Source organism: Olea europaea, chromosome 10 (genome assembly GCF_002742605.1).
Source record: "Olea europaea var. sylvestris chromosome 10, O_europaea_v1, whole genome shotgun sequence".
Classification (NCBI taxonomy): domain Eukaryota; kingdom Viridiplantae; phylum Streptophyta; class Magnoliopsida; order Lamiales; family Oleaceae; genus Olea; species Olea europaea.
The window spans coordinates 27,465,598-27,488,681 of NC_036246.1; the positions used below are offsets into that span (position 1 = coordinate 27,465,598).

General features: G+C 36.8%; 2 protein-coding genes across 3 annotated transcripts in view; both read right to left on the reverse strand.

The window, feature by feature from the left end:
• Positions 1-6,067: 6,067 nt before the first annotated feature.
• On the reverse strand, positions 6,068-8,506 carry LOC111401693. 2 transcript variants are annotated; one of them, XM_023029555.1, is made up of 2 exons: positions 6,513-8,506; positions 6,068-6,362 (listed from the first exon to the last, which is right to left on the reverse strand). In XM_023029555.1, exons 1-2 carry the CDS (start codon positions 8,179-8,181, stop codon positions 6,205-6,207), a joined length of 1,827 nt encoding a protein of 608 aa, XP_022885323.1. In that variant the 5' UTR covers positions 8,182-8,506; the 3' UTR covers positions 6,068-6,204. The 2 variants fall into 2 exon arrangements, with proteins under 2 accessions (XP_022885323.1, XP_022885322.1); XM_023029554.1 differs by having other exon boundaries at positions 6,068-8,506.
• Positions 8,507-21,031: 12,525 nt separating this feature from the next.
• The window catches only part of LOC111400479 (protein FAM135A-like), a 10,301-nt gene continuing 8,248 nt past the window's right edge, over positions 21,032-23,084 (reverse strand). Inside the window, exons 2-5 of the mRNA XM_023027893.1 lie at positions 22,819-23,077; positions 22,542-22,747; positions 22,170-22,220; positions 21,032-21,789 (exon numbers count right to left, since the gene is read on the reverse strand). Of these exons, the coding sequence (XP_022883661.1) occupies positions 21,499-21,789; positions 22,170-22,220; positions 22,542-22,747; positions 22,819-23,077 (807 nt within the window). The 3' untranslated portion in view covers positions 21,032-21,498. The remainder of the gene's footprint in view (positions 21,790-22,169; positions 22,221-22,541; positions 22,748-22,818; positions 23,078-23,084) is intronic.

The window sequence follows — 23,084 nt, forward strand, 5'->3', positions numbered from 1 at the left end:
AATGTTTAAACTCAATGTAATGGTTGTTAAACCAAAAATGAATAATAAAGTGAATGCTTTTGTTTACTTGCTTGAGTCTTCCAATGTGTGGAATGGTAGACTAGGACATATTAATTATGATACTTTACGTAGGCTAGTTAACTTGAAATGCATACCAGTATTCCATGTTGATTCCAAACATAAGTGTGAGACTTGTGTTGAAGCAAAATTGACTAGGTCGTCCTTTAAGTCAATTGAACGAAATACGGAATCACTTGATTTAATTCACAGTGATTTATGTGATTTAAAATTTGTACAAACAAGATGTGGCAACAAGTATTTCATTACTTTTGTCGACAATAGCACGAAATACTGCTATGTGTATTTGCTAAAAAGCAAGGATGAAGCGATAGAGAAATTTATTCTCTATAAGAATGAAATTGAAAATCAACTTAACAAGAAAATTAAGGTGCTAAGAAGCGATCGAGGTGGTGAGTATGAAGCACCGTTTGTTGAATTCTGTGCACAACACGGAATCATACATGAAATCATCGCACCGTATTCACCGCAACAAAATGGTGTTGCTGAAAGGAAAAATTGCACCTTAAAGGAGATGATGAATGCGATGCTAGTAAGTTCTAGATTATCTCAGAACATGTGGGGGATGCTGTATTATTAGCAAATTACCTTTTGAATAAGGTGCCACGAAAGAAAATGGAGAAGACCCCTTATGAGTTATGGAAAGGAAAAATGCCTTCCTATAAATACTTACGAGTATGGGGGTGTCTTGCTAAAGTGGTTGTCCCAACACCAAAGAAGGTGAAGATAGGCCCGAAAACTGTAGACTGCATATTCATTGGATATGCACATAACAGTAGTGCTTATCGATTTCTCGTGTATTCCAAGATATACACAGAAACACGATAATGGAGTCGAGAAACGCTTCGTTCTTTGAACATGTGTTTCTATGCAGGTCCCAAGAAGAGGCAAGTTCTTCTAAACGGACGTATGAGACTATGACTGAACATAGTCAGGACCAAGAACCAGAAGAGAAGGTTGAGGTTGAACCTAGACGTAGCATAAGGAAAATGACAAAAAAATCTTATGGTCTGGATTTTCTGACCTATATGCTAAAAAGCGAACCTCAAAGCTATCAAGAGACTGTGAACTCCTCGGAATGACCTCAATGGAAAGAGGCCATTAAAAGTGAAATAGATTCTATCCTGCAAAATCATACATGGGAGCTAGTGGATCTTCCACTAGGAAGTAAACCACTAGGCTACAAGTGGATTTTCAAACGAAAAATGAAAGCAGATGGAACTATTGAAAAGTATAAGGCCAGGTTGGTAATAAAAGGTTACCGACAATGGGAAGGCCTTGATTACTTTTATACATATTCTCCAGTAACGAGAATAACTGTAATACTCTGAATCTTGTGCTCCTTTAACTTTTAGAATAGCAATTTAACTTTTCAAAATTTAGTATGACCAAAAAATTATTTATGATTGCCAAATTTTGCATTGGCTGATTTATTAAAAGTTTTTCCAAATAATTTGTTAATTAGGGGTTTGGGATAAATGTCCATTTTACACCTAATTACTAAAGTTAAACATTGTTTCTCCAACTTGGCCGAAAATTGATGAAACATATATGCATGAGGTGTTTTAAATTTAAGCATGAGGTGACTTGCCAATGCATGAATTGTTTAAATTTAAGCATGAAGTGGCTAAGGCATGCATGAGATGTTTTAACTTAAGCATGTGGTGGCTAAGGCATGCATAGGTGTTTAATTGAAGTTAAGATTTTCTTTCATGCTGCCCACGTGTAGAATTGGTTGAAGAGTCACCCAAAATTTATCATTTTTCTCACCTATAAATAGATGTGTTGCTGCCCTTTATTTCCCTTACATGAAAAACAACTTAACACTTGTTTATAAAAGGGCAGAAAACGTGAGGGAAGAAGAGGACTAGCCTAGCATTTCTCAATTCATTTTCAACTAAGATTTCTTCAAGTTTTATTGTAAGATACTTTCTATGCTTAAGTGGTATGATTTCATGATAATATTTATGCTTAAGCTATACATGAAAAACCATAATATGAATGTGGTGGACAAGTCCACAAAGTTAGAAATCTATTTATGCCTTAGGACAAGTCCGAAAGGCACCGGCAAGCCGGAATGTGCAAGTATGTGTTTGATTGCATTCTTTTGTATAGTATTAACATGTTAAAATCCAAGCATGGTATCTTATTGAGTATTCTTTATACTCATAGTGTTCTATACTAAATTCTCAGATTCATAATTGCGGAGTTGGTGGAAGTCAGTCGGCATAATCGATGATGGGTTAAGGACAAGGTTGTTTTACATCGAAGTTTTGTTTTTGCATGTTTTGTCCGACTGCTTTCCATATGTTTTCTTATGGTATTGTATAAAAACATATATGAGACATGATGTAATATGGTACCGGAAGTAAATTATGCAATTATATCTTCTATGTTGTGTTAAGAGACCTTTTTTTAAAAACTTCTCCTTGCAAGTGACAAAAGGCAGAAATGGGACAGTTTTTGGGTCAACTTCAACACATTATTTTTGACTCTATAAACGTTCATTTTAGAATCTGAAAATATTACTGCGTTCCTCATTGAGTTATCTTAATATGGGCACAAGAATCACTCAATTTGGATAACTGTAGCCTAAGATATGAATTTCTGTGCAATACCTCACTATTTTCAGTAAAACGCCCATATTATATGATCTTGGAAATTTTTATATTTTAACCTAGAAAACTACTTGAAAATATCTTTCTAATGTCGTGAATTTCATAGAAAACGGAGTTGGGATGAATTTTATAAAAATAGTCGAACTTGCTGCCGCAACTAACCGTGGCAGTGCAGAGTCCGTATATGTAAAGTATAATTTCTTGTCGACATGCGCTTCTACGGGCCATTAAAAATTTATTAGAGACATTTTACCAAGTTGAAAATAAGTTTCTAACAAGTAATACTTCTATTTAAGAGTATTTACATGTACCAAAAGCAGAAGCTATTATGTTTTGTACGTGACACTCGAAACTTAAGTTCGGGGCGTCACAATAACATCCATTAGAATGATACTTGGGATTGTTGCTTTGCGAAATCTTGAAATACATCAAATGGATGTTAAGACTGTCTTCTTGAACAGAGATTTAGATGAAAAAATCTATAATGGAACAACTCGAAGGGTTTTTGTTTCCAAGGCAGGAAAAGAAGGTGTGTAAATTAGTGAAGTCATTGTATGGCTTCAAACAAGCACCAAAACAATGGCATGAGAAATTTGACAGTGTCATGATAGAGAGTGGATTTAAGATCAACGAATGTGATAAATGTGTTTATGTTAAAGACACTGAAAATGACTATGTCATTTTATGTCTTTACGTTGATGACATGCTTATTGTTGGCGGCAACGATAAGGTGATCAAATCCACTAAAACAATGTTGAATTCGAGATTTAACATGAAAGACATGGGTCTAGCTGATGTTATACTTGGAATCAAAATTTCAAGAACATCGGATGGTCTTGTTCTAAACCAGTCATATTATGTGGACAAAATCTTAGGAAAGTTCAGTAAGGATGATACTAAAATGGCTAGAACCCCGATAGATACGAGTCAACATCTATCTAAGAACAAAGGTGAAAGTGTGTCTCAAGTAGAATACTCGAGAATTATTGGAAGTCTGATGTACTTAATGAGTTGTACAAGACTAGACATAGTCTACTCAGTGAGCAAACTGAGTAGATACACGAGTAATCCAGGAGCTGATCACTGGAAAGGAATAGTAAGAGTACTAAGGTACTTGAGATATACTCGTAATTTTGGACTGCACTATAGCAGATATCCAGCGGTCATTGAAGGATATAGTGATGCTAATTGGATATCCGACATAAAAAAACTCAAAATCCACGAGTGGATTTGTGTTCACACTGGCAGGTGCAGTTATATCATGGAAATCTTCTAAACAAACAGTGATAGCTAGATCCACTATGGAATCTGAGTTTATAGCTCTAGATAAAAGTGGTGAAGAGGCTGAGTGGTTACGCAACTTCTTAGAGGATATTCCAAGATAGTCAAAGCCTGTGCCAACAATTTGCATATATTGTGATAGTCAATCGGCAATTGGAAGGGCACAGAGCAACATGTATAATGGTAAGTCTAGACATATACGTCGTAGACATAATACCACTAGGTAACTACTCTCAACTGGAGTTATCACTATTGATTATGTAAAGTCAAATGATAACATTGCGGATCCGCTAACCAAATGGTTAAATAGAGAGTTAGTTGAGAAACCATCGAGAGGAATGGGACTTAAGCCCTTGAATGGATAAGTTAATACAAAGGAAAACCCAACCTAGTTGACTGGAGATCCCAGGTTCTAGGTTCAAAGGGAAAACCTAATTGTAAAGACTTGATAGGATCACTGTGGGGGATATTACCTCCTGTCCATTCCTGTGATGCGACAGTGATACCCGTAAAGATGGAGGATAAGCAATAGGCTTTTAATGATTCTTATGCGTTGAAAATCGAGCCAAATAATTCAGGTTACTTGTAATAAGAAATCACCTATGTGATAGAGAAGTGGGGCCGCTTCTAAGGGAATTGTGTGGGGCACAATTCTTGTGAACTCTCACAGAACCAAGCGTACGTTCATGGCCAAAACGAACATAGTAATGAGAACTGAAATGTGTTAGGAAGAATCCCGTGTGAAGTGTATCATCGTTTACATAAACGGCAGAACAGTTCAAGGACATCGCATCTACTGATCAGCCAGTGAAGTAAATATGCTTTCACAAGGGAAGGTTCAAAGGGTAACACCTACCTATCCTATGCATGTTTCAACTGTTAAACTATATCACCAAGTCGTCATGTGTCACATTCACAAGTCATCATGTGTCACATGCATGAGTTGTTCCCAATTTTCATTCATGTGGAGGATTGTTGGAAAAAAAACTAAGTTATGGGCCGACTTTGGCACGAGTTTTGAGTGGGACCCGGTTGTTCAATTTAGAAGATGAAAGTTGATTTGTGTTCTCCTCCGTGAGTACATTGAAATCATATACTTACTTATCAAAGATGATGCTCGGGTGAATGAGAAATTGAGGCTCAAAGTGTGCCACTCAAAAGGGAGTTTATGTAGGAAAAATGAATGTGTCCCACATAGGAAAAAGATGAGAAACTCCAAAGGTCATTGCCATTAATGGTAGCCTAACCTATAAATAGTGGCTCATTTTCCTCATTTCAATACACCAAAGCAAAATCTTTCAAATTTAGAATACACAAAAAATTCATTTGCATAGAGTTCTGTCTTTTCTGCATTTCTGTCTTGGTGGTGGTGTAGTTCAAGCACTAGTTCAATTCGTCGGAGTGGTTTCTGGGGTGCTCGGAAGCTACTGATTTTACCGTTGTATCCTGGGAAACGGACGCTCGTTTTAAATCTCAAGCACGGACGGTGAGGGGGCGAATCTGTTTTAAGGAAATTGTGTGTCACACAGGCCTCGGTTTGAAATTTCATTTCCTGCAATTTCAATTATTCGTTCTGTTATTTATTGCAGTAAATTCAATAATTGATTTGTTGTTCATTCTGTTATTATTCAATTAGTTGTACGACTGTAACTTGCTGTTATATATCATCTTATCGGACAAAAGGCATAGACGGTATTGAAATTGAGAATACCGGATTCCTCATTTTTCATAAACTTACCGAATTTCAGAAAAGTTCGATCGACCGAACTGGTGAAACTTGGAATTTTCCCTACAGATGTAACTAAGTGAAAGGTTTGGAACCGTGACGGTCATTTTCCCAATAAATTGCCAAATATGAGCAGGGGCGGGCTATTTGGGCTTGGACGACTGGCAAAATTTTACATGCGCTACATAAACTTGCAATAATCCTATTCTCACGTTGTTTGCTAAATTTGATATGTATTTAGTTCATTGAATAAGTTGTATTTCTTTACTTTTATCGCCTAGTGTTCGGGGCGACTTGATTGAATGAAGATCTCTTTCATTTCAGGAAAAAACCTGCAATAGCATTGAAAACAACGTGATGGAATTTGAAGTTGACAAATTGTTTCAAACAAAGAATGTATTCAATAACCACAAGAATGATAAATACTATGCTGCACGATTGGTTTATGAGAATGACAAAACATGACATTAAAGAATCCAAAATTTATACAATGTGATTAAATCAGAGGTACCCTTTGGAGCCTCTGGATTGGTAGAGTTCCAATCTCTTTTTCCCTTCAGAAACTAAGTTCTCGATCATCGAATCCTGCATCAAATGATTCTGCTTCGTTGCCCATTCCAACACGATGAGCACATCTTCATTGGCTAACGCCTCGCTATCTGGTACATGCAATGCAAGGTAACATAGTAATATAAATGAAGGAATTTGTACCATTTGCTCACCAAAGTATATAGATGGGATTAGGTGCTTAGCGCCTCCTGCATCAATTATGGACTTAGAATGATTGACATGGAGAAAATTATCCGTACATGCGAACTTGCTCAATGCGATCGCTGCCTCACTTGTAACCTCGGGTTCCCTATCATCGAGGAGATGCACCAATGGACCAATAATTCTTGTTTCTGTTGCTCGGAAAGTTCTGGCCAAATTCCCAATAGATATAATGCTTGGAATGAGGAGTTCCGAGTCTGCTTTGTCGATGATTCGCAAGAACTGGTCGACTACTGCTTTAGCAGCCGGTGCAGTAGGTTTGAAAGCTGAACGTCTCAATTCTTCGTTTTTCTCGGCTACTGCTGTAATCTCCATCAATGCCATGGCGGAATTGTATTGAACTTCATCAGGGCCTTTCTCCAACAAAACCGCAAAGCATAAAAGCGCTCGGGATTCGGTTATACTATGACAAATAGTAATGTTCCCAGCACAGAGGTATCTAAGGGCCCTAGCAGCCATTGCCTTCATTTCTGCCTTAGTAGTAGGGTCTTCAAATTCCCTACCCTTAATGCTAGTTCCTGTCAAGGCAACTTGGTGCTTCTGCTGCTGCTGATTCTGGTGGTGCACCTGGTTTTGATTTGTTTTCGTGTTCTTATGATTTGCCTTGGGATTGTTAGCTTGAAGCTGCACGTTCCCTTTTGAAGGCACGTTCGATTTCATAGCCATAGTATTCGCCACAACGTTGTGCATTTGGCTTGTCGTGTCATTCCCAGTCGGATGAGAAATCGTGCTTTGAAACTCATCCTCGTTCCTATTACTACTCGTCTGGTCTATCGAGTTGGAATTAGCCATCACAACCGTGTGAATCGACATGGCTTGTTTGTTGCTCGCAATGGCATACTTGCTATGTTCTTGAATCGTCTCGAATGCTAGATGGCTAACAAGCAATCTTATTGTGTTATCCTGAGCAAAATGATCCTGGCATTTCGGATGATGCGCAGCCAATTCCGATACGGCCCAAGCCACCACAACCTGAACTTTCATATGCCCTTCTTTGAGTATTTTAGCAAAGACTGAACAAACACCAGCATTAACAATGGGTTCTACACATTCAGGGTCCCTGCCTAATAGCCCTATTGCCCTTGCAGCATTTTCTTGAGCCTCCATTCTTCCTTCCTTGGCCAATTTCAACAATGGTGCAACCCCACCTTCCTCAATGATCAATTTTCCGTACCTATCATTGTCTCGAGCCAGGGAAACAAGTGAAGCAGCCGCATCAGAACGTTCCTCTAACGAACCTGAACATAAAATCGCAATCTGCTCCCATATCAAGCACAGAATCGGCTCGTTCGACGCGATAGGGGGCAGCCCGAGATACTCATCGGCCCGATCATCAGCCGGGGTTGAGACTCGAAGAAGCCATGAAACATCACCTATGGAATTCTCCAATTGTTGTGAGGTTTTCCTGAATGCTGCTGTGGGGATAATTGTGAAAACCTTTCTTAATCCATTGGCCCGGCTTTTGAACACGAGGGTTAAGGCCTTATCGAGTACTTGCTCAGTATCGTCGATAATCCGCCGGGTCGGGCGCTCATACAGGTCGCCGCTGGCCCTGGCGGCTTGCCGGAGCAGCCCTGCGAGTTTCTCGGTTTTCACCTTGATTTCGAGGCATTCCTGCCGGAAAGAGATGGTGTCGCCGGAGGCTTTTATCACCTGATCGGCCAATTGAATTGGTTTAACTAAGATTTGTTTCACTATGTCCGCCATGAACGATCACATTAGCGGACCCTTCTCCTCAAAACCAATCCAAAACCAAAATAAAAAAATTAACGGAAAATGGGTTGTTGTATAACTTTGATGCTTCAATTCTCGAAAATTTTGTGGGTCTGATTTATGCGTACATGAAATGGTGAGAAGCTACATAATCTGAGTTTTTTATTAGAGTTTTGAAAAATGCATGGGTAATCGGGAGGAGGAGGAGGAGGTGATGGTGATGGTGGTGGTGGAGGTGTTGTTAACGGCGATGTTGGTGGCGGGGATTGAGAGTAGTTATTTTTTTATGTTTGGTGAGTGTTTATGAGAATGGTGAAACGCAAATATCTCTTTTTCCTTTTGATGAAAAAAGTGTAGTAACCATATTTATTGGAAGAAGAACTGCAATGTTTGGTTTATAAAAGGCAAATTGCAGTGTTAGTCCTCAAACTATTTAAAAAAATTGGTCTCCGGTCTCTTTCTTTGGTACAAATCCCGGCCTATTAGTTATGTGCCGCTATGTCTCCCAATGGACCAAATGGTTTTTTTGTAATAATTTTAAGTGCTTATAAAAATTAGGTCCTGCGATATGTATGAATACTAAATTTGTTATTTTATGGTTCTATAAAATGTGTAGATAAAAAATATATTTGAATTCTTAAAAATGTTGTATCACCATTTTCTCCCATTTCACGTTCTATTCCTTTCGCTTCCAATAAAGAAGAACTCAAGGCTACACAAATCAAACAACCCTCCATTCACCACGGCTCCAATGCTACTCTCAATTTGTTGCTCAAATAATCCGATTCGTGCGGATTCTTTCCCGAACTAAGAAAGAGATTTTGGCAGAATTGCCACATACACTACAGTGGAAGTGTGTTGAATTAAGAGAAGACGGTAAACATCTTTATTATAAAAAATAAACCGCAAAAGCAAGGTCTAACAATTTGAAGAGATGAAATTAGAAATTGAGTTTAGGTTGAATTTCGAGGTTGAAATTAAAAATGGGAAAAAATCACGTTTCAGGGGTATAGAATACCCCAAATCAAAACCCCCCCAATAATGATTGAAAATTCAAATGTCTCTGTGACCAAAATTCAAAAAAATATATCGGATTTCATTATGCATGGCAACGAAATTGATGTTGCCGATTGATTTTACTGAAAATTGGTTGATTTCATTCTTCTATCGGGTCACAGAGATCGGTGTCGATTCCATAAAAAAAAATTACTGGAGAAATTAAACATTTCGTCATTCGTTTCGAGCATATGTGACCCTCCTTGTCAACTATGTAGTCTGAATGATACCAATCTGTGACCCGACTTGTGATAGTCTTATCCATAATTATCTGTAACTTGGTTTGCTAATTTGTGACCTCATTGCTGTGCAGTGTGACATGTGACATATTTCACCTATGATGAAATTATAGATATTAATTGTAATTTGCAGAATGGTGTACTTACACGTGTGTTTACTGTATGGATTGCAATCCTCATTAGCGTTGGTAGCTCGCAACTGCAGTTATTTAACCCTTGTGGACACAGTTATGACAGAATTTGCTTTGGATCCTACGAAGGTAGCGGTGTAATTGAAGTACATACTGAAGGAAGAATTGCTTCCCATCAGGATAAAAAATGACAATAATGAGCTATCATACATTCTACTAAAGGACATGGAGCGAGAACCTGCTAAATATTCGATAATCATCGACGTTGCTGAGGCAGAAATAGATAATACGTCCATCACAGTGCCAGTCAATGCGCATTCCAACGGTGAGATATTTACATTGCAAGACATGGCATCAAACATATGCGAAGCATCAAATGAAAAAAGGGGTCACATTTGTGACACTGAAGTCACAATTATGTCTATCGTGGATGCTAGAGAGGTAGAAGAAGGAAGGGTGTTCCGTGATAAGGATTTTTTGAAAATGAGCCTGTCGTTTTTTGTCATACAGAACATGTTTGAGTTTATGATTGAAGGGTTCGACAAGAAAGAATATGTTGTGAGGTGTTCGAATGGTGGATGTAGTTGGATATGTAGATCATCGATATGGGGTAAAACAGATCTATCTAATATTCGAAAGATTGGTAGTCACACATGTGCATCAAATATAGTATTGGGATCACATAGGCAAGTGTCATATAAGGTTGTGTCATCTACAATTAAGTACCAGTACACATCGTCCTGTACTATATATACACCAAAGGACATATGCAGTGACATGTTAAATACTTATGGGGTTTATTTGAGTTATTCGAAAGCTTGGAGATCTCGCGAGCAAACTTTGAAAATGATTAGAGGTGATCCAGCCGAGTCATTTGGTAAGTTGCCAAGTTTCTTCTACATGCTCTGACAAAAAAACCCTGGTACGGTCACAGAAATAGAGGTTGATGGTCACAGTAAGTTCAGATATTGCTTTATGGCACTAGGTGCATCAATACCGGGATGGGGGCATTGTAGACCGGTGATTATTGTTGATGGTACATACTTGAATGGTCAATATGGAGGTACCATTTTCACAGCATGTACACAAGATGCAAATAATAGCATATTCGTTCTTGCTTTTGGAATTGGAGACAATGAGAACGGCAAATCTTGAAGATGGTTTTTCGATAAGTTGAAGAAGGCGTATGGAAACAGAGAGAGGCTGTGTTTTATGTCAGACAATCACCCAAGTATAAAGAATGCGATAGAACATGTGTATCTGGGAACCTGCCACGGTATTTGTTCTTATCATTTGCTACAAAATCTATAATCATATTATGGAAAGTTAGGCCAAAACATTACACAAGCATTCAATTCGGCTGACCGCGCTTACACACTGGAAGAATATGATTATAACATGTCTCTGCTGACAATGATGAATGAGAAGATTATTTCATAGCTAGTACTGTATTACGTCTTATTTCATTTCATATACATATAAATGGTCATATATGGTATTTATATGATGTTCATTGAATTGATTTATGTTTGCAGACTGATATTGGACCTGAAAAGTGGTCACGAATCGCGGTCACGAAGGCAGCCAAAAATTACCCTATTGTATCCTTGTTAGAGTCATTACGGCAAACCATACAATCGTGATTTTGTAGACACTGAGATGATGCGCATGGAACTTTCACAAAGTTGTCGAGCAAGTACGAGAAAGAGATTAGGAAAATGAGCATGGATTTGAGGAACTTGAGGGTAATTTTTTATATTTTAATGTTCAGATGTATATGTGACCCATCGTAAATGTCAGTATCTTGAACTGTAATGTAACAAATCTGATATGTGACCTATTTTGTGATTTTGTGACCTGGTTGGTAAACTAAGTTTGAAGCTCCGTATTCTGTTTCATAGCTATCTGTAAATAGAACAAATTTGTGTAACTTGATATCTAAATCTGTGACCTATGTGATGTGGTATGTGATATAACTGTGTACTCTCTGTCAACTCTGTATTCTGATACATGTCTATTTGCCAAGTGAGGTATGGACTACATGTGTAACATGCTTCCTGAATCTGTAAATGAACTCAGGGATATGAATCATTCATGCGTGACTGACACGTTGGAGTATATGTGACCTGTATACAACTACATGTGACCTGACTGTTGTTACATGTACGCAGGTATCTCCTTCAAACCAGACAATATTTTCTATCCGCAACGAAAGGTCGACGTTTGTCGTCGATATTGAGTAAGGAATGTGCACTTGCAGGATTCTACAAGTTGATTTGTTATCGTGTCCACAAGCTTTGACTGTAATTGCAAACACAAGAAGAGATCCATATGATTATTGTTTTTATTATTACACAAAAGATGCGTACTTGAATGTGTACCAAGATTCTGTATATCCCGTTGAAAATCAAGAGGAATGGACAGTGCCGGAAGAAGTACAGTGAGAAATAGTGTTACCTCCTAACCAGAATAGGAGTTGTGAAAGACCTACGGAGAAAAGAAAGAGATCATCCAGAGAAGGGAGATCGACGGCAAAATGCGGACGTTGTAGAGGATAGGGTCACAACTGTAGGAGATGCGCCAGCTTGGCTCCATTACACTAAAATGACCAATAGAATTAAATACAAATATTTCATAGATAGCTGATATTCTTTTAAAGATAATGTTCATTGAAAATAGTATTTTTAAAGAATGCATTCAGATTGATCAACTAACAGTTAATTGTCAGTCAATTTTAGAGTTCGAAATAATAATTCTCTGAGATTTGGACCATATCTGTAACCTAATACCAGATCTATAACCTGTGTGTTGTGACCTGTGATGTGTGACATGTCGTATGAAAAATTTAAATGATTTGTGAATATGTAACCTGAAATGAGAATATGCGACCTGAAGTGTGGACACATACGGGTAACATGAATCCTAATGTCTGTAACCCATGTGCTGTGACATGTCATGTGTCGTATGAAAGATATGTGTGACGTGATATATAAATCTGTGACCAAGTTAAGAAGCTAATTGGAACCTATCTGTTGTACCACATAACATGTTTCACCGACTACGTGACGTTGTTAGAAATAAAGAACCTGTATAATTTACACCATATATAAAAAAATATCATTAAAATGTAATCGAAGATGGATGAATCATGAACGTAAACACTTTAATATCCTTTATTGCAAATCAAAGGTTACGAGTTACTATTCATTACATGAACCTCTAGTGACCAGACACATGCAATGTTCATAACATTTACAAACTAAATCATTGTCCTCACTAACAAATCTAAAGCTAGATTTCATTCTAGAACAAGCGCTTCCTCTGTCATAGGCTGATTCACTCTCTTTGTGTAAACTTACCGGTATTTGTAGAGTAGCGTAGCAATATATGCTGAACTTGCCGGTATCAAACTTCTTGGAAATGGAACATCTACCACCATGGATAAGATACAACGCATATAACACCACGAATATCCCACAATCATGACTGCAGAACATGTGACAGACTGTTATGAATGAATCCATCAAAAGGATATATGCATTGTAAATCTTGATCGCAGACTTACCCATTTGTTTGCTAAGGGAGTGTGTCGTCGATGATCACCTTCAATTCTTTGGCTTATAGTTTGTGATAATCAGGATCCTTCTTTGAAATTTTCAGGGTATTCATTAGAGCTGGCAATACCTTCGCGTACGGCTTAATACCTTGCAAAACCTTCCAGTCACGGTAAGATTTACCTGCTGAGTTGAACACAGTCAAAGTATGACTTCTGAATTGTAATAGGCCAAGCATCCAATGTGCTTTGTTGGTGGGTATGATCAGCATGAACACATAGTCAACATCGGCCCAGGGTGAGCTAAAAAGGAGGTTGTGACCTGTTACAACCTCAAGCAGGCTCGACTCTGACATCAGAACATTTGGGCCCTTCATGAAGGCAGGAAAAATGTCTTTTATTTTAATCTAGAACCATGAGTTTGTGGTGGTGGCTTTGTATTTCACATTTTTGCCAAATTTTGCTACCTAACGAATGAAGTAAAAGCAGACATCCATGTGCTATTTCAATGAGAAGAAAAGATGTAAGCATTGCGTACAACAGATTGGATACGAATAAATCTGTGACTAATTCCAATATGAAATGTGACATGTTTGTATCATATCTGATACTCTTCTTAACAGGTACAAAAGAAATCAGAATTCTAAAAAGAGTAATGTAACTTAATTGAGTGTGTAAACATAATTGTACCGCACCACTCAGTGATGACTCCGAATTTATAAGCTCGTGGAACCAATCTTATGACCTATTGGGAATGAACTAATTAGAAAAGCAGGTTTGATGGCGTCGTCTTCCTCTCTAAACTTTTTCCTTGACCAACACTAAATGTTACTTTCTTTTGTCAAAACTGTGTATTGAGTAACTTTTCACAAATAGGTACGAAATTCATTTACTTGTTTTTTGGTTTGTACCCCCTCTGAAACCAACCCATGAAGGCCGATTTGTCAACTTCGTCAACATTGTCTTTGTAATTCTAAAAAACGACAACATTATCATTGTGCTTGAATAATTTCCCCCTCTCCTGTCCGAAAACGAAAGGAGATTGCAATACCCTCGCTAGCCTTAAAACCCGCTTAACTGGTAATTCCGAGGTTGGTTCAGCAATAGGTGATCCTTGTATGTTATTACAGTAGGTTACAAATTGATTAAAAATACGGCACGTGAGCTGTCTGTGGCATAGTTTGTAAGCGTGTTTGGTCTGTCACCTATACATGTGACCTGGTCTAAATGTGTCTGTGACCTGTGACATATGATTGGAAGATAGTTTGGAAGGATGTGTGGCCTGGGACCCATTAATAGAATATGGTTTGGAATGTATGCAATCTGTGACCTATGAATAGGACATGGGCTGAAGGAATCTGTGATCCGATACCTGAGAATGTGACATGGTTTGGAACTATCTGTGATCTATGACCTATGAATGGGACATGGTTTGAAGGTATTTGTGCTCTGTGATCCATGATTGGAACATGTGTTGGTATTGTGTGTGATCTATGACCTATGAAAGGGATATGGTTTGAAATGTCTGTGAAATGTAACCTATGAATAGGATATGATCTGAAGTGTGTGTGATCTGTGACCTAATAATATAAAATGGTTTGCAGGTATGTGTGATTTGAGATCTACAACTACTGAAATATGTAAATACCTCATTCTCTACAGTCTTTGTTGCGGTCACCACATCAAATATGATGGAATCTACTCTCTTCTGAGTTTCCTCCGAATGCAAAACATTGGGTGGGGTGAATTCAATCCCCAAATCAAATGATGGTGGCTCAAGGGAGAAGAGAAGATCATCACTTAGGTCCATTTTGCCCTTCCCTTTTCTATCGACGTTTGATACTACATTTTCCACCTACATGTTGAATGGAAAATGTCAAAATAAACTATATTATTTAATAGAAATGTGAAATATATCAAGTGACTACCTCCTGAGCTTTGTCAGATTCACCAGCCCCATGATGTTCTTGATCTCCGACTCGAAGAGCTTCTTTTTGTCCTACTCCAGGCTCACTTGTCCTATCACCAGACCGTCTAATGATCTCGTCCATAGCACTAGATATCATTATTGATACAAACTCAGATAGAATCTTGTTAGTCTTCCCTTCGTTCAAAGATGACATATGTGACTTGATATCTTCAAGCTCCGCGTTCAACACTTTATTATTTGCCTGGAGTTCAGATACTTACATACGCAACACCTCAAAAGCCTGACAAAAATGAATAACTGATTATTAGATGTTGCTTGCGAAATGTCTTTGACCAACCATCAACATACAATGCAAACTGGTATATCTGTGACCTAATGTGTATGAAATGTGACATAGAAAATATTGATGTGTGGCCAATGATAGAAATATTGAGAGTTGACTAACATAACAACTTACGTCATCCCATTGTGCCCCATGAGATTGTGGCTCTTCTTGAGAATGATGAGCAGCTGTGGACCTTCAACAATGGGGATTTTCCACGGGCGGATGGCTCCAACCGTCTTGGAGGAGGAGCAACAAAATTGTCGTCATCATCTGAAGAGTAAGCTTGTCCAATATTACTGTCAATCAACAGTAGGACTGATGGAATGAACTTTTCGCTAGTACTGACATCTTCAACAGACATCTCCGTCCTATGCTTGGTTCTTTTTCGGCTCTTGGATGAGGACGTCAGCTGGATTGGCTTGTTGTACTGGACTCCGTTCATGTATGGCATCGCCATTTCACTTTCCAACGGTTCCAAGTCACAAATCACAATTTACAATACAATATGTAGTTTATATGAATGCGAAGTCAAAAATTCGATATTGATTGAATGACGCTTACTGGAACTTTACCTTAGAATTGGAGAAACAGTCGGGTCCTTCCAATTTAGCAGTTAATGGTTGCTCATCTGATCAAGTTTATAATGCGAGGATGCACCTTTGATATCATTGTGACCACGATGCCATTAAGACTGTGAAAAGTCTCGTATATTCATGCTTGGAAGGCTACAAGCATTCCTTGTAGCCCGTAGTGTGGGGGTCCTCCTATTGAGTCCATCTCTTAGTGCACCCAGAGTAATTTGGAATAGTAGCTTGCCCCATGGAAAATTGTTCATTTTATTAAAGTCCTCAACGAGAACAAATAGGAAGTGGCCGACAACCTTCTTGTAGTCACGGGGAAAGAGATAGGCAGTTAGGAAATATAAAACCCCAAACATTGCAACATCATTGTCTGGTAGGGCTTCAAGTAGATCGAGATCACGCATTTGGCATGTAGATAGAAATGTGTCCTTCGCATCTTCATGTGTGACAGCATCTACTTGTGAAAAGTATTTGGCCTGCAACCTTGACTACCTATTTTCAAAAACCTGAGTCTCTTATCACCTGAACATTTTAGTCCTGTGACCAAACAGAACTTAGATATAGAGAACCTAACGTATCGCCCGGAAGCATAAAACCATATTTCTTCCTCATTCAAGTGTCGAACCTGCCTCAGAAGGAAGTAGTGAATCAACTGTGGTTGAATCACTATTTTATAGCAATCCAGGAAGTGGGCAAAGCATGTGCCCCTTAATATCTGTTTTTGGCTTTGACTTAACTTTGATTGTATAGTGATGAGAACACCCTTGTAGACAGAGGTGGTAATCTTTCCAGGAAACCAACTTTTTTTCAGGTATTTTGAATTGCCATACCTATATAAAGCGTTAATAATTATAAAATTGTTAAGTAACTGCATTGTAATTCAGAGACAGAGAAAAGGAAACGCATTTAGGTGAAATGGTCACATATAAGTTAAATTCAGGTCACATATACGTGAAATAGTCACATATGGACATCATATTACTAAAGCACATCATCAACCATGTTAATAGTCAGCTCACAAGCATACAAAGTCTTCTCATTTACATGCATATTACTAGACATATATTTTTCATTCGTTTTTAACTTTGGTTTGGTCTTCAACCATTAGAGCCACAACTGTGATGGAAAGTAGTAGCTGTACATGTAAGTGTCTTTACATTGAGAATTCTTGGTCACATATAGGTGAAACGGTCACACATGGACATTATATTACTAAAGACACATCATCAACCATGTTAACAGTCAGGTCACAGGCATACAAAATCTTTTCAGTCAAGTCACATATTCACAACAAACTTCAATCTCATTCACATATTAAGATCACATTCAGAGCCCTATTCCCATTACAGTAAGGTCACAGGCAATCATATCCATATGCATTTACGTCACAGATTCCCAATATATGCGTATTCGTGAATAGACAATAGATTATTCGTATAATTGAAAACGAAAAATCTAATGAAAAAACATTCTGCGTCCAAACCGCAAACCCTATCCCATTCGAATAACGGAACGAATTCAACAGATTTCAAGGTCACAGATCTTCAATACGTCTTCAATACATGTTACCCAACGATTATTCAATTAATACTCGTCACTTAATGCATTAACAGAACATAAAAATCAACATATCATGTTCAATTGGACTTTCCGCAAGGTCACAGACGACGTCACATACTTTTCCATATGGGATTTCATTGAGCTTTCCTCATGCTTCCTCTTTCATCTCCTTTCTGGCATGTAATGGACGTTTATCGCCTTGGGTTTAGTCATTTTTTTGTCGATCGTAAAATGGGAAGTTTTTTGATACAGTGATGGGGATAGACGAAGAATGTACTCAGTTCGCTTTGGGTATGTGACGAAGATTAGTTCCTTGATAGGCCGGAGTGGGATAACTAACCGGAGATATTCGTAGAGTTGGTAACTGTTGGAGTAGTTTATCAGAGATCGTGGAAAGAAGTTTGAGGGCAGTTTCACTCGTTTGATGAGAATGAAGAAAGATTAGATTTGAAACACGTTAACTATGGAACCACGCTTATTTTAAATAAGTAGTTTTTATTTAATACCGGACATTTGACTAGAATAGTTAGGCCCATGATTTATGCACGGTGAACTTGAAATCTCTAAAGGGTGTAATTTCCTCTTTATTTAATTAGTCTAATACCGGACATTTGACTAGAATAGTTGGGCCCATGATTTATGCACAGTGAACTTGAAATCCCTAGAAAGGTGTAATTTCCTCTTATGACATCCCCTCTTAATGCATTTCAATTAGAATATAAGAGATTAAATTAGATTTTCAGCCAATTTTGATTAAAGTTGATGAAAAATTTTGTTAAACAGTTGTGAATCTCATAAAATATGTAATTTAAATTTAAATTTAAAATTCATTTCAAACAAGGCTAAGTGAGTCAATTCGAGCTCTATAATCTAATGCCACGTTTAATTCGTATGTTAACGGAAAAATAAATTAATTCTATGAGAAATGAGAATTTGGAAAAACCCTATTGGTGCAGCTTAGCTTTGTGCAAACCTTTAAAAAAATAAAAATAAAAAATAAAATAAAATCATAAGCCGTATAATATGGCTGACAAATTTCATAATCTTTTTTCTTATCTCTCTCATTTAAGACTGCATAATATCCGAAGTAGCCCACATCAACACCGTCTTGATATAGATTCCTTTTTGGCTTTCATCCAAAAAAAATAAAAAAAAAAATAGTGACAAAAACATTTACATCAATGGATGTGGGTGAACATTTTACTAAGGTAGTGTTTGATAACCTCTAATTTCATGGAAATGGAAATTCATTTCCACCTTTGCCAAAAATGAGTGTTTGATAGGTAAAAAATTATAGGGAATTCATTTTTCATGATTCTTGCCACCTAAGCAATTTTCCCACTTTTTCTTGAATTGCAAAATTCCAATTCCGATTTACTGTGTTGGAAATTTTTTTTTTTTTTAGACAATGAAAACAAATTCTAAGAATTATTGTAAGAAAATATTTCCCTTTAATTGAAAATTTTCATATAAAACAAATCCAAATGAACACCAAAAGATAAATGATTTTTTTGATTTTTTTTTTTTTAGCAATGGAAACAAATTTCATCAATACCAATAAATTCAATTCCTTTAATAGACATTTTTCATATAAAACAAATTCAAATGAACACCAAAAAATACTTTAAATTAAATATTTTTCACGTGAAAAATTATATCAATCAAACACAATAATTTACAATTCTCAGAAAAATAATTATCCATTAATTCAATTCCCTAAAATTCATTTTCTTTTCACCTAAATTTCATTTTTGTAATCAAACGGATCCTAAAGTTTATTACCGTCTCCTCCTAGAATAACTAAAAAGAGACTTCAAAAGTTTAAATTGTTTTCACACAGATTGATTTGACATCCGATAGTTTATAAGCAAAAATCATGAATCTACTACCCACATAAAATAAAATAAAAACCTTACAATGTGTACATCAAAATTTACATAATGTCTACATAGCACTCTATTATTTGCCAATTTAAATGATTTTTTTGATTTTTTTTTTTTTTAGCAATGGAAACAAATTTCATCAATACCAATAAATTCAATTCCTTTAATAGATATTTTTCATATAAAACAAAGTCAAATGAACACCAAAAAATACTTTAAATTAAATATTTTTCACGTGAAAAATTATATCAATCAAACACAATAATTTACAATTCTCAGAAAAATAATTATCCATTAATTCAATTCCCTAAAATTCATTTTCTTTTCACCTAAATTTCATTTTTGTAATCAAACGGATCCTAAAGTTTATTACCGTCTCCTCCTAGAATAACGTAAAAAGAGACTTCAAAAGTTTAAATTGTTTTCACACAGATTGATTTGACATCCGATAATTTATAAGCAAAAATCATGAATCTACTACCCACTGCCATCCCCACCACACATAAAATAAAATAAAAACCTTACAATGTGTACATCAAAATTTACATAATGTCTACATAGCACTCTATTATTTGCCAATTTAAAATATAGTTAACTTTTTCATTCAATCTTTTTCACTCTACATCATTTTCGATAACTATTATGTACCATTTTTATGTACAAATAGCAAAATTCAATAAAAGATCCACATATATCTTTGTAAATCTCACTTAAAACCAATTATTTGTTACAATTATTTTCCTCTAATAGTGATGGGATCAATCATTCGTAATCCAATAATCTCAAATGGCACAAGAATGTAACAAAATGTTTCCGTGTATCTTTGTCAATCTCTTGACTCAACTATTATCGTTAATACAACTTCTATTGTGTACGATATGTACTAACGAAGACAACCAAACATTTAAATGCATCATCAGCTTCATCCTGACGAGACCAAATTTCTGATTATACAGTTAAATTTCATAACATAACCAACTTTCAACATCAGCCCATGAAACCATATCAGCCAAAGATAAACGAAAAACGAAGTGTACGAGCCTTAGTCATGGCGTTTTATTATTGATTTACGAATTCAAAAGCACTTCTAAGAAACTATGAAAACTATGGATCCAACACTATAATCTACGTTACATTGCTACAATTATTTTCCTCTAATGGTGATGGGATCAATCATTCGTAATCCAATAATCTCAAATGGCACAAGAACGGAACAAAATGTTTCCATGTATCTTTGTCAATCTCTTGACTCAACTACTATCGTTAATACAACTTCTATTGTGTACGATATGTACTAACGAAGACAACCAAACATTAAATACAAAATCAACTTCATCTCGACGACACCAAATTTCTGATTATACAGTTAAATTTCATAACACAACCAACTTCCAACATCTGCCCATGAAACCATATCAGCCAAAGATAAACGAAAAACGAAGTGTACGAGCCTTAGTCATGGCGTTTTATTATTGATTTACGAATTCAAAAGCACTTCTAAGAAACTATGAAAACTATGGATCCAACACTATAATCTACGTTACATTGTCACAAACTGAAAATATTTCACCTCAGAACCACACAAGCAGCATAAAACCAGTCTAATCATAATCTTTTATTAAGTTTGATACTGATACAGTGCAAACTGACTTCTGATGTAAATAAAATTAACACATGCTCGATTTCGTAATGCAATACTATGTCGTGGTGCATTACATTTATCACCATCGAATATACCATATACATTTCTATGTGGGGAAAAAAAACAAAAAACCACTAATTTACCCTGCACCTCTTAAGTTTTAAACTGCCTGCTAAAGTTGGAAGATCTCGAAGTGAAGCAAATATAGCAAATAATTTACATTGCGGGATATTTCATTGTACCTGCAAGTCTGGATGTCGAGAAGATGAAACTCTATCTTGAGGAAAACCATCCCGAAGATTCAGTGATAACATCGTTCCTCGTGTTAAAAAGTTGGAGGTTCGATGGTGCTCGATTGAGGCTCAAGAATACACTATGCAGATGCATGGCAAATGTTAATAGCCCCTGCAATCAACGGAACAAATCTGGGAAGGACCACATTATAAACCTTGCAAAGACGTCTGTTTCGAGGAACTCTATATGAGCGGCCCGTCCAATTATGGTATTGAGGTTTCTCCCCTGCAACGAGATGTCAAAATTAACATCACATCGCATGAATACCCGGTTCTCAAAAGATGGTGCACGTATTTGGTCCAAGCAATTGTTAAGCATCTCCAGAAAAGCTTTGCCTTTTTTTGAGGAGTCGCCTGAAGATGCTGGGCACATTTCAACTCTAGCAGAATGATATGGAACATAACCATCCTGAGAGCACGTAACCATCAAATAGTTAGAATACGAAGTCATTTCTGGGAAACTCTAAGTTCAGGAAGAGATTGTTTGGTGCGTATGATTAGATAAGATTAGAAAATACAGTGGACCAGATTTCAGGTTCCTTTTCTTCCTATGACATGCCATAGTGTTTTTGTTGCACTCAAGTAACCCTCTAGCAAGACTAAATTACTCACATAAAACAATGTACTCGAAAGGGTCCTGCCTATGTGTCCATTATCACAACATGGTGGTACTCCATGTGACATAGGAATGTAACTATTTGACAATGAACAAGAAAAGGAACAAGAAAGTGTGGGACAACCATTGAATGGTCTATAAAAAGAACTCAAAAAAATGTCAAAGTAAAATACCTGGGGTGAAGATAACAGAATGATATTCCTGAAATTCTCCAACGTCTTTTCCTGAGTAATATGGAGAAAAAGTATACGAACATCAATGGGCAAGAAAGAAAGTAGAAACTGTCATTTTTTTTTTTCAGTCAAGGTAAATTCTAATGCTGGTAGCTTATAAACATTGTGGGAGATAACATAAGGTTCAACGCATCGAAAATGAAAAAGAATTTGGACACAATGATTCAAAAAACACATTCTGAATGCCTGGAACTCAATTTTGACCTTCTCAACATCTCATCCAGCTGGGTCCATATGGAATTTTAATTACCTGTTCGCACTTGATAAAAACAGAAACACACATACTAAGGGGAATGTGGAGTCAAACAGTACCTTGCTAAGTTTGTACAAGAAAGTATTTTGAAGATCAGGATCATCTGTAAAAGTCAGCTGATGAATGCACTGTGTGCCCTTGAGCTTTTTCAAGAGCCATAAACCACCATTAAATAAAGAGTTTGAACTGTATAGGTAACCTAGATGTGGTCCAGAAATAGAGAGATAAGTATGCAGGTATCTCAGATATGGTTCCATAATGCTATCTGCAAAAGTAGAGAAATATTTAGAAACATTCAAGATAACTGGAGAAACCCCTCAAGCTTCAGCATCAAACCTGTTAACGCAGTTCTCAAAATAATGTTTCCAATCGAATGTCCAACAAAGCTAAGCTTAATAGTTCTGAGGACTCCAGATCTTGAGAATTTGTCCATCTTCTTTTTCACAAAAGATACAACTTCCTGTGCCAATCTTTGTCCCATTTCCCTAAAGTCTCCAGAAGTTTTCTCTTCATTAACCTCTGACATAAGAAACTCTACCTTGGGATCTAACAGGAGCCATTGATTCCGGACAAGCCGTAAATCCAGATGATGTCCCTGTACA